Consider the following 14,805-nt stretch of genomic DNA (forward strand, 5'->3'; position numbering starts at 1 on the left):
TTAATTCTAACCAATAGAAAAAAAAACAAGAAACAATGCGCGTGCGTTTATTCAGAACTCAGTTCCACTCAGTCTGTTTGCACACACTCGTCCCTAAGGCCTCTCTTTTTAACTTTACATTTTATCGACTGCACGTTACACGAGTGAGTGGCGCCTGCGGGCTCGTTAATTAATTGTCGCCATCGAAAGTTTGGGACGAATCGCCAAAGAACTCTGCAGTGCAAACGAAGTGTCTAGCGTTACGTCCGACGTAACCCAAGTTACGTCCAAATCTCTGCCCTCCCTAGGTTCACGGCGGAGAAAAAGAAGGGCGGGGGGGGAAGAACTGTGCAGTGCAAAACGCATCCTGGAATGTCACTGCCGTACAAAGGAGACATGAGTCATTATATAAGGCACGCCTAGAGTATCGCCCCTCCAATCCCCGATTTTGTTGTGGGCGCCGCCATTTTAGTGCTCAGCGCTGTGCGGGCGCCATTGATAATCGTCATGATTTGAAAACGCGACTTCCCGAGCACAATGGGGCTTAGTCAGGTAAAGCTTGTTTACCTTTGCCTCCTCACCCGTGACTTAAAGACTAGTATTAGTATAATTATGTAATGGTATCAGGTGGCTCTATACTATAATGCTCTGTCACGGGCTTTTTTTTTTTTTTAACTATTTTTGGAGGACGGAACGCCGTTTCCAGAGATTTCAGGTAAAGGTCAAGATAATGGGAAACAATGATTAGAAGCACCAAGGTGACTCAATTGTGACCTTACTGAGTATGAAGAGCTACGAATGTCTTCGCTCAATAGCTCAACTTTTGAAGCTTTACTTATTTGCACCGCGGTCATTGGCACAATAAATTCTGCGTTGCTATTTTGGTTACTAGCTGGCACTGACTTTGGAAGAGGGTCTAATGTAGCCACTTAGATATCATCCTGTCGGTGACCACACGAGCACGAGAACACTGCGCTGAACCATAGTTTAAACGATCCTTTCACGGTACGAGTACGCGTGCCTGGCAGGGGCGCTGAAAGCCCGCGGAGCCCACTGTTGTACCTCCTGCTACGGAGTATATAGTCAACACTAGAACCACTAAATGAGCTGCTCAGAGTATCGGCACTCCGTTCCCCGATCTGCTAGTGGGCGTCGCCATCTTGGTGCTCGTCGCAGAGCAGACGCAACTGTCGATCGTCACAATTAAAAACTGCAACTTCCTCAGCTTTAGATACGATGTTTGAGAACTCGGTGGTGTTGTTTTGCTTTGCCGCGAACCGTTTTAACATTTCCGGAGGACGGAAAAGCGTTTTCTGGGATTCAGATAAAACTTTAGCTAACTGGCAACCATGATTTTAAGTCCCAAGACGGCTGAAGTGTCGTTACTCTGAAGCGTAGCTTATTTAGTGACTCTATATTTTGCTTTAGCTGAAGTTCAGACGCAGACGATGCTACAAGCGCGAGCCCTGGACTTTCAGCGTCCCTGCCAAGTACGCGCGGTCGTGCAGTGCGAGCACTGTTCAAGGTCATATGCTCGCGCTGGTCGCATTGGCTACGTCTGAACTTAAGCTAAAACAAAGCATAGTCAACACTATACTTTGTTTAAGCTGAGACTGCATGCCAAAGCTATCAAGACGCGAACAAGCCCTCGCTCCCGCCTTTCAGATGTGCCTTTCTAGCGCGAGCGCTCGTTCCGCGAAATAATGTTTCACAGCCGTTACCTCGTGTTTGTGGCATTCACTGCAGTCTCAGCTTAAGGGTGAATCAAGTCTAGAGCCCATAAATAAGCTACGCTCCAGAATAACAAAACTTCAGCCATCTTGGTGCTTAAAAGTCACGCTTGCCAGCTCTTTATCTGAAATCCCAGGAAACACCCTTCCGCCCTCCAGAACTGTTAAAACAGATTACGACAGAGCAAATCAATATAACCCGCGCCTCCTAACACCGCATTCAAAGCTGACGAAGTCGCATTTTTAAATTGTGACGATCAACAATTGCATTTTCTCAACACTAAGCACCCTGATGGCGGCACCCACGATCAGATCGGGCAAAAGAGTGCCGACACTCTAAGCCTAGCTCATTTATGGCTTTAGTGAACACAGGCTAGAATAATCAGGGTCTACGAACGCCCTCTTCTTCCCCCGTGAAACGTCTTCACGGTAAGATGGCGCTCAACAATTGGACCCGATCCCGATTCCGAGTGCGTCATTCGACGCTTTTATTGGACACGAGGCCCATCCGAGCACTGACGCGGCGCTCGTATCCAATCCGTGTCTTCGCTCGATCTCACTGTGATGACGTCAAAGTTCCAGTGCAAAGGTGATGTTGCTACAGCGCGGTGACGGATGTCGCCGAACTCTCAAAATTTGTTGTGTAGCAGCAATAAGCATGGACGTGCGATCACTGAAAGAGCTAGAACGGCAGGGAGGTTCTTTCGTTGTTCCGTATTCAGCGCGAGCGTCCTAGAGCTGCCACATGTGCGTCGGCATCTCGTCGGCCTCCAGCGTGTACGCTCAGCTCAAGCACGACGGAAGGCGAAGAGGGCGTGCTGGAGGCCGGGCTTTCATAGCAGACGTTATGTCGTTCTCACCCTGTCGGCGACTTTGGCCGAAAGAGCGGCCACCATGAGTACTTCCGGAGCTGGATGTGTCACGCGACACGCGTGACCCTTCGTTCCAAAGCCATCTCGAAATGTTGTTCTATCTTTTTTATTATTTAGAACTCTAAATTTTAAATTAATTCTCGCTTTGAGCTTTGTGAACATTCAAGATCTACTGAGTCCAATATTTGACAAAGGAACATTTATCTACACCGAAAGGATGATAACGGCTGGGTGGAATTTCGGTTGATAACATTTCGACGTCTCGTGAGTTTCGAGCGTGCACTGACTGCCAAAGCACGACGGAAGGCGACTATCACGTGTTTGAAGACCGGGGGAGAAAAAAAGACACTTCGCCTTTTTCATTCTCTCGGCGACTATAGAAAGTTAGTCAAGTTTCTTTCGATCATCGGGATAACCGTTCCGCGGGTGTTTCTTTCCCGCGTTCCAGCGGTGTCGTGCAACGAAGTGCGCCCAACGGACACGTGGGCGGACTTTGAACGGCGGTTCCAGGGGGAATTCTCGGCGCAGTACCCGTGCTCATTAAGACAGATAAATCGAAAACTACGCTATTCTAAAACTTCCCATACTCGCAAACGCCTTCCATAAGGACCGTACAGCGTAGCGGAGCTCGAGTTTCGAATTTGGGAGAAAGACGGGGACTTCCTTGTACTTCAAATCTGTGTCGATGTAGTACCCGAATTTGAGAACAAATCTAGAATAATCACGGCGCGGTGTAACGCAGATGTCACATTAACGTGTTCAATATAAGCGCGTGACAAACGGGAGAACCAACGGGTAGATTTTGAGGGCGGAGTTTCGGGAAGTTTCTTTGCCATTTAGTTCCACGTGGAAGCACGGCCGGATCAACTTCCAAAGAGCACGGCGGGAACCACACTGCTGCCTCGCGAAGCCATTCCGGTCCAGTGCAAACCACGATCATCTAAACTAAACACTACTGCACGTAGGTGAGCAACAAATGCTAACGCGTTTAATAAAAGTTTCAAAAAAAAATAGGACTCTAAAAAGAAAAAAAAACAGCCAGCGTCAACAAATTTACGCGCTTGCGTACGCGACCCCGCCAACATCTGCGTGCTAATCTGTAGATTGCACGCGAAACTTCCCCGGCCTACTAGGTTTTTTTGGGAAACAAAAGTTTCCTGCGTCCTGTCTTTGTTCCGTGCGGCAGTCGACAAAACAACAAACCAGCGCTTGAGGAGAAGCGCTACCGATCGAACTGTCCATCTCCCGTCCCGAGACGTGGGCCCGACCCCGAGACTCACCGGACAACGTGGCCAGGAGCAGCACAACGACGGAGCGGTGCATGGCGACGTCGACGATCGCGGCTGGCGACCCCCGCCACACCTCATGGCAGCCTGCGCCAAGACATGTGCTGCTCCGGCGAGCCTCATCTCCCGATCAGCGAAGAAGGGGTGCATCCCTTTCCCCCCTACTCTGCTTCCTTCTCCCTCTTTGCTCCCCTTTCCCCCCCGCCCTTTTAAGAGGTCACGTGACCCCTCCAACTCCGCCCTCCTCTCGCGTCCCGGTCTGTCTCCTCGCCCAGAGCGGCAGTCGGTGTCGGAGCAACGTGCTCGACGGATCTGCGTCCTCCGTCGTTATCTGGTTTTACCAAACTTACAAATTGCCAAGCTAAACATATTTTCGGCATGTTCGGGCTTTACTCTTCTCGATATGCTATTTGGTATCTCTACATTCGAAACAGCTATTGGGAAAACGGCAAATGAAGGTCACGCCAAGACCAACATTCAAATATTTCCGCGTTCTCCGGTGAGGTGACGTCACTTGTTAAATAAACCGACCAACGTTATTAGATTACCTCAGTTGCGGAACTCCCACGAAAGGGAGTGCCCCCCCCCCCCCCCCCCCCCCAATCACTCCCTTTGGTCCGCCTCCCGCCCTTTGAAGCGCCATGTAGAGTTTCGTTTCAAAGCGGTTTCCGATAAGTCTGTCTGTCTCGGGTTGAAGCATCATTTGTTGCACTCAGTGAGCCAGCGCGTTACCCACTGGCGCACTCAGTGCGTGACTTGGGCGGTAAAATGGCGTCTAAGCATTAGCTAGGGACACTAAATGAGCTGCGCTTAGAGTATTGGCACTTTGTTTCCCAATATTGTGGAGGCGCCGCCATCTTGCTGCTTAGTAGAGCAGACGCAACTGCCGATTGCAGTGATTCAAAAGTGCAACTTCCTCAGCATTAGAGCCGGTATTAGAAAACTCACGCAATAGTGTTTTTTTTTTCTGTCACGAACTGCTTGAACATTTTTAGAGGACGGAAAAGCGTTTGCCGTAATTTCAGATTCATGACGTGACGTCAATTTCCCTGCTAAATCTAGCGGGGAAACTTAACCTGCTAAATTTAGCGGGGAAACTTAACCTGCTAAATTTAGCGGGGAAGCTTAACCCACTAAATTTAACGGAGACATTTTCCCGCTAAATTGAGCGGGTTAAGTTTCCCCGCTAAATTTAGCTGGGAAATTGACGTCAGTTGACCTCAACACCAATTCAGTTTCCCCGCTAAATTTAGCGGGAAAAAGGACGTCACATGGCTTCGTGTCACGTCACCCATGAACAAATTCAGTGGGAGGAGAAGAGGAGGAGGAGGTTGAGGAGGAAATGGGGCGAGAAGGGGAGGGTACGCAGGAGAAAAAGGCGCATACCCTCCCCTCCCTACCTACCCCTCCTCCTCCTCAAGAGCTGCGCTCTAGTTTCGCGTTACAGATATTTGTAAACGTCCTTCATTTCTTTGCTAGCGAGAGTTATTTCAGCATTCATTTCCCACCATCAAACTTCTTGTAAGACAAGTTGTACCGCCCCCATAATTCAACATTTGACGTCACGTCTACAGTGTTGGCAGCAGAGCCTCTCAGACCAAATTTAAAAATTCAATAGCTAATCCGCGGCGAGAAGTATGGGTATCGCCGCCTGGCGGAATTTCTTTACAACCCAAGGTGGGGATACTTCCTCTGCTGGTGCAAGCACGTGCAATGCCAAGCTTCTATGTACTATGAAACTTAGAACATAACCCCGTGGGTAGCACTACCCAGAGTGCCGAAAACAAAAGTACCCCTAGCGAGCTTCTTACCGCAAAAAGCTTCGCGACTTTTGTTAGTTTTCCCGCTAAATTTAGGGGAGAAATTGGTGTCACGTGACCCAAGGTTGCACGACCTGGTGGCGTGACGTAACCTCACGATGTCAGTGACCCGAAATCACGGGGCGGCGGCGCATAACGTCACATTACGGTGTAAAGTTCGGCTGTCACGCGATGCCTGTCCTCCGGCGTCAGTTGTTGTTGTTGTTGTTTTTTTATTTTTTTTTTCTGCCGGGAACAGTCTGAATTTATTGGAATATGTGAAAAATTGTCTGGTTTGCATTGATCTGGGTACATCGGGTCGTTTAATCAAGCCGAAACGTGCATCTGGAAAAGCTTGTGAAGTAACTCAACAGGCCGATTCCGGCACTCTGATTGGTGCGTTTTTATGGACGTCACATCTCCTGGATTACGGAGCGTCAGAAAAAGAAAGGAGGGGAAAAAGGGGGAGGAGGGGTGCTTAGGGTGAACACGTCTCAGGGAATCACGCGCTAGCTTTTATATTCGTTTTCACCCCAAGAGCCGTAGTTAAAGAAGTCCGGCTCCACGCGGAGTATTACTGATTACCCCGTTTATGCAGAGAACTAAGACATATGTATCTGTGTTGAGACGTCTTAGGCGTTGTCCCCTTTTTCGTCTGTTGCCTCCACTTTTTTAGAAATGTGCAACATCAACCAGCTCGCCTACCTACCCACACTATCTTCAATATGTATCTGCATTTTAGATTAGATATATGTTATCCTATCAAGAGTACACGTTTCAAACGCCAAGAGCATCGCTTGTTTCTTCGACAACCAATTTTTTTTAATGGCGAATTCGCGTGGTCATCTCCCGGCAAAATATTTTGCCATATCTCCGCCAAGGGCGTTCCCGTGGTCAAAGGCTGGCGAGTGCGCGCCGTTCGGGTGGCAGTTCTCAGGCGTGTGCTGGCAATTTACCGGCACAATTTTTGCCCGAGCTCCAAGAGGTCGGGCAGCTTGTCTGCCAGACTGTATCCGGTATCGTCATATCCGAATCGGGAAAGGGAGCCAAACGAAACAATGGTCGCCGAGAGCGTGTTCGAGTAGAAAACGAAGCCATTGAGACAGACACCCCTCTGTGGTCCGAGAAAGACAGCAAAAACAACGGAGATAAAGATAAAATATTTTAAAGGAAGCTTCCGCAAGATCAGTTTCCTATGGGACACAGCGTGTTATTACACCGCTGTAAAAAATGTATTGATAGTGCTGCAGCTCGACACTTGAACGCGCATTACTATTTTAGAGGGCTGGGTCAAATCAAAATGCTGAGGATTGCAGCAAAAAGGTAATAACAAGAAAATGGAATATAAAATGGCGACGCTGGTGAGCCTTCTAGGATCCTTGTAAGATGGCAACAGTTCCTCGAGAATCTAAACAAAATATATTACAATTTGTTTACCCACATCTCAGAGTCCGAATATATATTGCTGATGCCTAGAGCGTGCCTATTGTATCATAAAATAATCGTGGAAGAAGTTACCGAAGTTCCCGAGCGACCCAGGCAGACGAAAACGCCAGTTGCAGGCGCTTTGTGTTCGGGTGGAGAGGGTCACGTGGTGCGCCGCTGGCGCGGTTTTCGTTGCCTGTGCCGCCGGCGTGAGCTCGCCGGCGATTGACCACCCGAATTCGCCATAAGGCTGCGGTCCCACGGCAGCCATCTTGAACAAGGCGTTAGTTCAACCAGTAGATGGCGACACGCACCCGTGGGGTGGCCAAAACATTGGTTCACGATGGGATGGCTCGAGCACCATCACGTTCCCCTCGTGGCCTTGCTCGCGCCGCTGCCAGCTGAGCTCAGCTGGTTCAAGTAGCGTGGCCCATCAAACGGATGTATGCGAGAACGTCAGGCTGGGTATAAATGCGGTTCGGCGGTTGTCACGGGTTTTCGCAATAAATCTTACCAAGAAGGAATCACTTGTTGATTGACGTATCAATATTATATCATTGAAAACTTCTTCTGCAGGAATGCACGCTCAGTAGACTCAATCTTCCAAAATACCAGTGGAAGCGGACGTCAAGTGAGCTGCTTCGCGATTTACAGTACTTACCTCACCATTATAATGACGACTGAAAAGTGAGGTCACAAAATATTGTGTTTCACGAGATCCGCAAGATGTTGCAAAGGTTGTTACATTATAGTTCCCAGAAAACAAACGCCGTTCCAATATTTTTGGAAGTACCGTACACATAATGTTGTAAGTACAGCTTAGGAGGAATATGATGAAAACCATCAGAATAAATAGGAAGACGTTTATTTGCAATGAAGGGGCTATGAATGAACGGCGTTTAACGACGGCATGTTATGAGCGTTCGGGAATTTTTCAGTTCACGTGATTGCTAACTATGGACATGCGGACAATGAAGACCTGTTTTGTCGGGAGATGACCTGATATCGGACGACTCGTGGCAGACGAAGAAGCAAGTTTCTTCTCAGTGAATGGTAAGCGTCCAGTATCAAGCACAGCACGTGGCTACCGACGTTGTCGACTTTTCGAACACTTACGCTTTTAACAAAAGTGCTGGCACCTGGACTAACTTTGTGGAAAGACTAGAAGTCTTCCTCGAGTCCAGCGCCATCATAAACAGTAATTGAAAACGATCCTTTATTCGGTCAGTGGGCGGCGAAAGTATCCGCATCTGCGGAGCCATTGTCGATGCGTACTCTAAGTGGTTGGAAGTTTAAGGGCTGTTTGTACTCCGACGTTGTGCGCAGTGAACGCAGCGTAGCGCAGAACGCACGCCTTTCATAGGCTCGCGTTCATAGGTCGCAGATATCAAGTTCCAGGAACTTGATATCTGCGACCAATGAGTATCAGTGTGCGCTGCGCTGCGCTGCGCCCATCGACGTTACGTTGAAGTATAAACGTACCTTTACACGATGCCTGCCACGACGTCCAAACGCGTCATTGACGTTCTACGCTCTGTTTTTCCTACTTTTACCCTACCGAAAATACTTTTCTCTGATAACGCTCCAAATCTTGCTTCAAATAAAATAAACAAGTTTTTGAAAAAAAAAAAAAGAAGAAAACCGGCATCAGGCATCACCTTTAGTGTACCATACCATGCTTTAACTAACGGGCAAGCAAAACAGATGGTGTGCGAAGCGAAGAAAGCCCGCTTGAAGCTTACGGAAGAAACACTTCAGTGAAGAATCGCCAGGTTTTTGTTCCAGCAACACGCGACGGTCTCATCTTACACGGTAAAAACACCCGCCGAAGAAATGTTCGGCGGACGAAGAGCCACACCCCTCGATCTCATGATACTATGGCCTACGAACGAAGATCGAGAGATTCCCACATCGGGAGTAATGGCAGTTTATTCGGTCGGACAACTCGTCTACCTGAGGAATTTCAGCGGAAGTCGGGCTGAGTGGAAAAGGCTCTTTTTTAATTGACCAGAAGGTGTCATCCCTCTGAATACGTTGGATACCAATGCCCTTCAGTGTAAATATAAAGAAATCCCAAAACTCTCTTTGTGTATTGTGTAACTGCCCTTGTATTTGGTAGTAGAAGCTATAGTGGTGATTGGGACCTTTCACACCAGGCTCATTTTTCTTATTTTTCGCCTCATACTCCATTGCGGTTTCAGCAGGGTTCAAGAATATTTTGGAACGGGGACACTTTACGTCAACGAGGCCATTTGTTCAATCAATCAATCAATCAATCGTTTTATTTTTCTTTCACAGGAAAGAAGGTAGCTGGGGCAAAAAGCTGCAACATGTGCAGCTTGACGAGGCCCCAGCTCCAAGACAGCAGCGCGCGTACAGGGCTTTACTCAAAAATCAAATCTAAAATGAAAACACTCTTCAAGTTCAGAAAACCAAAAAAGAAAAAAAAATTAATAAATAAATAAAGACATTAACAAGATTCTAATGTAACATATGATATCAATTGACACGGTACACATACAACACGAAGCCTGAAATTCACAACTTCGACAGTATCAACATTAAAGCTTCAAATGGTAAGCTATGGCTAAGATCTGTTTCAACATTCAGCTTATTCAAGAAAGATGGAAGTATGTATGTGAGCGATGTCAGTCCATAATTTGTTCGGGGGGTGGGTACACTCCACTCTTCACTTCGCCGTGTGTTATAAACACTAATATTTTTATTTAAATTTGCTATTTGTAGAAAACAACTATGCTGATTTTTTTGTGCTATTTTATAAGATACAAGAAGGCGGTAGTAATGTAGGTGTGTTATTCTGACAACATTAAAACGGACAAAAAGAGCATCTGTATGGTAAAAGTAGGACACATTTGCAACCACTCTTAGAGATTTTTTTTGCAGAGTTAGAAGTTTGTTTATATTTTGAATGGTGGTGGTACCCCATACCAGGTGACAATATTGAAAATATGACTGCACGAGGCCGTGAAAAATTATTTACTTAACAAATGAGGTGAAAACTGTACGGTACCGGGATAGAGTACCAACAGCTTTTCTGGCTTTTTTATGTATGTATTCTATGTGCTCATTCCATGATAAATTATCTGAAAATATTACACCTAATATCTTGAATGATTTTACTATCTCGACTGCCTCCCCGGCTATGGTGATATTTGGGTTAGAATGAACAGTCACGTTTTTGGCTCGAAACAGCATGCACTTAGTTTTGTTTATGTTAATACGTAATCTATTTATTTCCGTCCAACTATGAAGCTGCGAGAGCATCTGATTCGCCCTTTTTTCGATGTCATCAAGAGTCGTGCCTTCCAAAAATAATGTAGTGTCATCGGCGTAAGCTATGACTGTGCAATCTGGAACACTGTGCTCAATGTCATTAGAAAATAAAATAAATAATAGAGGACCTAAAACGCTCCCTTGAGGTACTCCTGTATGTACTGTTTTTATAGTTGAGACTGGATTATTGATTTTAACAAATTGTCTCCGTTCAGCCAGATAGGACTTAAATAAATTGAGCACATGACCCCGAATACCATAGCATTGTAACTTTTTCAGAAGTATACTGTGGTTGACTAAGTCAAATGCCTTAGAAAAGTCGATACATATGGCTAATGTCAGTAGTTTATGTTCTATATTATTTATGATTACTTCTTTTTGGGCCAATAGAGCGGATGCAGTGGACCTTCCTCTTCTGAACCCGTGTTGACTGTTCGTTAACAAGGAAAAATGCTCCAAATATAAAGACAGTTTACTATGCAGTATTTTTTCGAATCCCTTAGAAAAATTGGAAAGTATTGATATTGGCCTATAATTCCCCAACAAGTTAATATCGCCACCCTTAAATAACAAAACAACCTTAGCAGTTTGCATAAGCGTAGGAAATACGCCTAAAGACATTGAGAGATTAAATATAAATGTGAGTGGTGTAGCCAAAAGGTCAATAACAAATTTAATTGGCTTAATATTCAAGTCATTTACATCGTCTCCTTTGCTATTTTTTATGCTTCGAAATGCCAACATTACCTCATTTTCATCAGTTGGGCTTAAAAAAAAAGAATGCGCATGTTCCTTAATATGACAGCATGGGTCTTCACTATTTATTATATTAGGGGTGTCGGTGGCTAAGTTTACCAAGTAATCATTGAAGGCATTTGCGAGTGACGTGCCAGATAGCTTTTGCCCACAGTGAACAATTTCGGTTAAAGTTTGTTTGTGATCATGAGGCTTTAATACCCGGTTAATATTTTTCCAAAGTTTATCTGGCTCATTTTTCCTAATGTTACCAAACAGATTGCAATAATATTCTTGCTTGGCTTTTTTCATCAACGTATTCAGTTTATTTCTATATTTCTTAAATTCCACTAAATCATGATTGTCTTTAGAATTTATAAATTTATGATATAAGCTATTTTTTACACGAATTTTTTTTAATAAATCATGGGAAACCCATGGTTTTTTTTGCTCTCTTGCTAGGCTTTATGTACTTATAAGGAAAGCATTTGTTATAAATGTCTTTGAAAGTTTCCAAAAATGCTTCATATGCTGCATCAGGTGAATTATTGGCATAAACAGAGTCCCAATTAACGGTACCAACCGAGTCCCTAAATAACTGCAATCTTTGCGACGTAATGTTACGAGTTGTAAATCCTTCCGATTTCTGTTTGCGAGCAGTGAAGTGCGTGTTAACAAGAAGAAAAATGGGTAAATGATCACTAATGCTGCAGCTAATTAAACCTGATGCATAAATGTCTTCCTTGTTGCAGTTTGTAATGAAGTAATCAAGTAAGGTACAGCTATTTTCTGTTATTCTCGTTGCATCCGTAGTAACACATTCAAAACCATTTGACTCGACTACAGAAAATAGCTCATCACGCATAGTTGATGTTTCTAATATATCAATATTAAAATCACCTTCCAAGAAAAGGGTATAATTATTGTCATTAACATAGCTGAATAGTTTATCAAGTGCAGGAAGCAGTATGTTAACATTTCCAGAGGGAGGTCGATATAGCACACTGAAAACGTAATTATCAGAAAGTACTGACAATATTTCAAAAGAGTCATTCAGTTCTGTAAAATCGGGAATAATGCAACAATTCAAAGATGATTCCACAAGCATTGAAACCCCTCCCCCTCTTCTAGCATTTCTTCGTATAGAAAAATGCTTGTAATTAGGCAAGACGAAGTCATTTGAATCAGGAGTATACCATGTTTCGGAGAACATGAGTACGCTAAAAGAAAAACGCAAGGTATCAAGAAGAACTTCAATTTCATCAACTTTGGATAGCATGGAACGTACATTCATGTGAAAAAAGGATAACACAGATTGTTTACGGTTACATATAGCATTTATAAACTCTTCAGGCTGAACGCATAGATTAGATAATGGTGAGCTTTCCATTAAAAATAATATAAGTGTGAAGCTGCACGTTCCTTTCCGCTTTATCGAATCAATTCAAGGTCGTCTTCGCTTTGAATTCTAACTGTACGATCGCCCGCAGCTTTTTGCACGAACATTTTGCCCTCCTTGTGCCACGCAAACCTGTATCCCTTTTCAGTTGCTTTAGTTTTTATCTGCCAGAACAGTCTCTTATTTTGCGCTGTCATGTTCTCGTAGATACGTAGAGTCGAGTTTTGTTCCTTCAGAGCGGCGTTTTTCTGCAACCACATGTTCCTTGTTACACATGAAGAAAACCGGACCAGAACAACTGGCACTTTCTCAGATTTGGGTGGCAGTCTGTGCACCGATTCAATGTCTTGTTCGGTGAGCTTGGGCAGTTCCAGTAGATCAGAGAGCGTGTTTAGTTGGTTAAGCAGGTGTTCTTTTGCGGTTGGAGCTAACCCGTGCACTTCAATATTTTGACGCCTACTGTATTGTTCTAAGTTATTTATTTCTCGCTTGAGCTGCTTCACTTCAACATCTTTACTGGATTCCACTTCTGTGACACGTTTTTTCAGTTCTACTTCTCTTTTCCTTGTTCTTGAATTTGAGAGAGCAGCTCGTCGTAGTTATCAGACATGAGCTGAACTGAGCGCTCAATAGCGTCAACAGTGGCTTTCATTTCCATTAGTGCGTCAACTTTGGCATGAAGCGTCAAAGTCGCAGAGAGTTTTTTGTTAATGTCTGTTAGCGTACAGCCATCATCTTGTACGTTGCTCGGCCCCTGCTCTTGCCTAGCTAGGTTACCTATCATTTCTGCCTTTTTACACGTTGGGCACTTCCACGTTTTCTTAGATTCGGCATTTTTTTTTCTTGAAAGAGTTTTCAGAGACACCCGAGCATGCTCCGAGATGATACCTGAAATCGCATACGCTGCAACACATAACAGTGTTGTTTTGGGGGAGTGGTTCATTGCACGCGACACATATGCTACTTTCATCTTCAGACATATCAAAGAAATATGTTATGAAACCACAAGAGCAGTTTTAGCAGCGACAGCAGCGGCACCAAATTGTTACGTAATTTGTTTAGAAACAAAGTTAGCACCAACTTGCAAGCGTAAAAACGCTGAGTTAGCGTGGGACGATGTTGCCGCTGCCGCCGCTAACTGCCTTTGGTGACCACGACTCGAAGAGTGCTTTTATAAGTGCGATGATGGCGGCGACTCCTGGTGGGCCAGTGGTGTCGATGACGTTGCTTTCCAGACCAATGGCTGAGGACTTCCGCACTTGCACTTGTCGGAAGCGGCCAGCAACGATGCAGCAGCTGAGATAGTGGCTGCAAGCGTAAAACGTAGTCAATCAGGGAATGCTGCTAGAAATCCGTCCCTCCTATTAACGAATAAGCCACACTTCTACACAGTGAAGTTTTCCTGTTCCACGTAAGTTGTAAAGCAGCATTGTCATTGGTTCTACCATATTCTATTGCGGGTGAAGAAAGGTCTTTGGGTACACGATACTTGAAACAAGTCTGGCACTGTACGTTGTGGTTCGACACCCACTAATGTCATCGTCCTTATAGAGCCTCATCATTTAATCATTACCTCGTCACCTCATATTGCTCTTCATCAACAGTAAGTACAATAGGCTACCGCTTTATTACAATCCAAGAATGAAAAAATTGAGTCGTTCAGTATTCAATATGTTTATCGTTTATATAATGCTATTATGTTACATTACCTCGAGACGATCGACGCCCATCGTCGATCTTCAAATACTTCTACTTGTATATAAATTAGACGCACAAAAAGGGTGGGGGAGGGGGGGGGGGGGAATCGGTGGCCGAGTGCATGGTCTCTACTCTGTTTCACTTTATGATGTACCGCAGTAAAAGGTCCAAGCGCGAGCTCCTTGCTCTAGGCTGCTCTAGGGCACATCTCTGCGACACAAGCTCTCGTATGTTAAGAGCAGCTACCAACGCTATGAGCTCGCGCTTCTAGCCTTCTCTGAGGTACAACATAAGGGGAAACGGAGTATAGCGCACGCCAGCTCGGAGCACGTGGAGCGAAAGCTCGCACTGCAGAACCCACCCCGCCCCTGCCCGTTTTGATCTGGAAGAGCATCGTACCGGCGTGCGGTCGTGTATCACTACTGCGTGATGCACGTTAAAGACCCCAGGTTTGCGGTTGTACCGCACTGGCTAAATTGTTCATCTATAGCTAAGACACCAGACGCCCACTAAGGCAGACTAACCTCCGGCTGTATAAACATACCCGGAACAATTTGCAATTTGACGCACAATCACAAAGAACACAGC

At 45.2% G+C, this 14,805-nt stretch overlaps 1 protein-coding gene across 1 annotated transcript in view; it reads right to left on the minus strand.

Moving 5' to 3' along the window:
- LOC8038837 (carbonic anhydrase-related protein 10) overlaps positions 1 to 3,955 on the minus strand; it is a 97,348-nt gene extending 93,393 nt beyond the window's left edge. Inside the window, exon 1 of the mRNA XM_029984383.3 lies at positions 3,862 to 3,955. Coding sequence (XP_029840243.1) covers positions 3,862 to 3,904 — 43 coding nt within the window. The 5' untranslated portion in view covers positions 3,905 to 3,955. The remainder of the gene's footprint in view (positions 1 to 3,861) is intronic.
- Between the last annotated feature and the right edge of the window lie 10,850 nt (positions 3,956 to 14,805).

This window comes from Ixodes scapularis, unplaced genomic scaffold, assembly GCF_016920785.2.
Source record: "Ixodes scapularis isolate PalLabHiFi unplaced genomic scaffold, ASM1692078v2 PGA_scaffold13__105_contigs__length_92229423, whole genome shotgun sequence".
Classification (NCBI taxonomy): Eukaryota; Metazoa; Arthropoda; class Arachnida; order Ixodida; family Ixodidae; genus Ixodes; species Ixodes scapularis.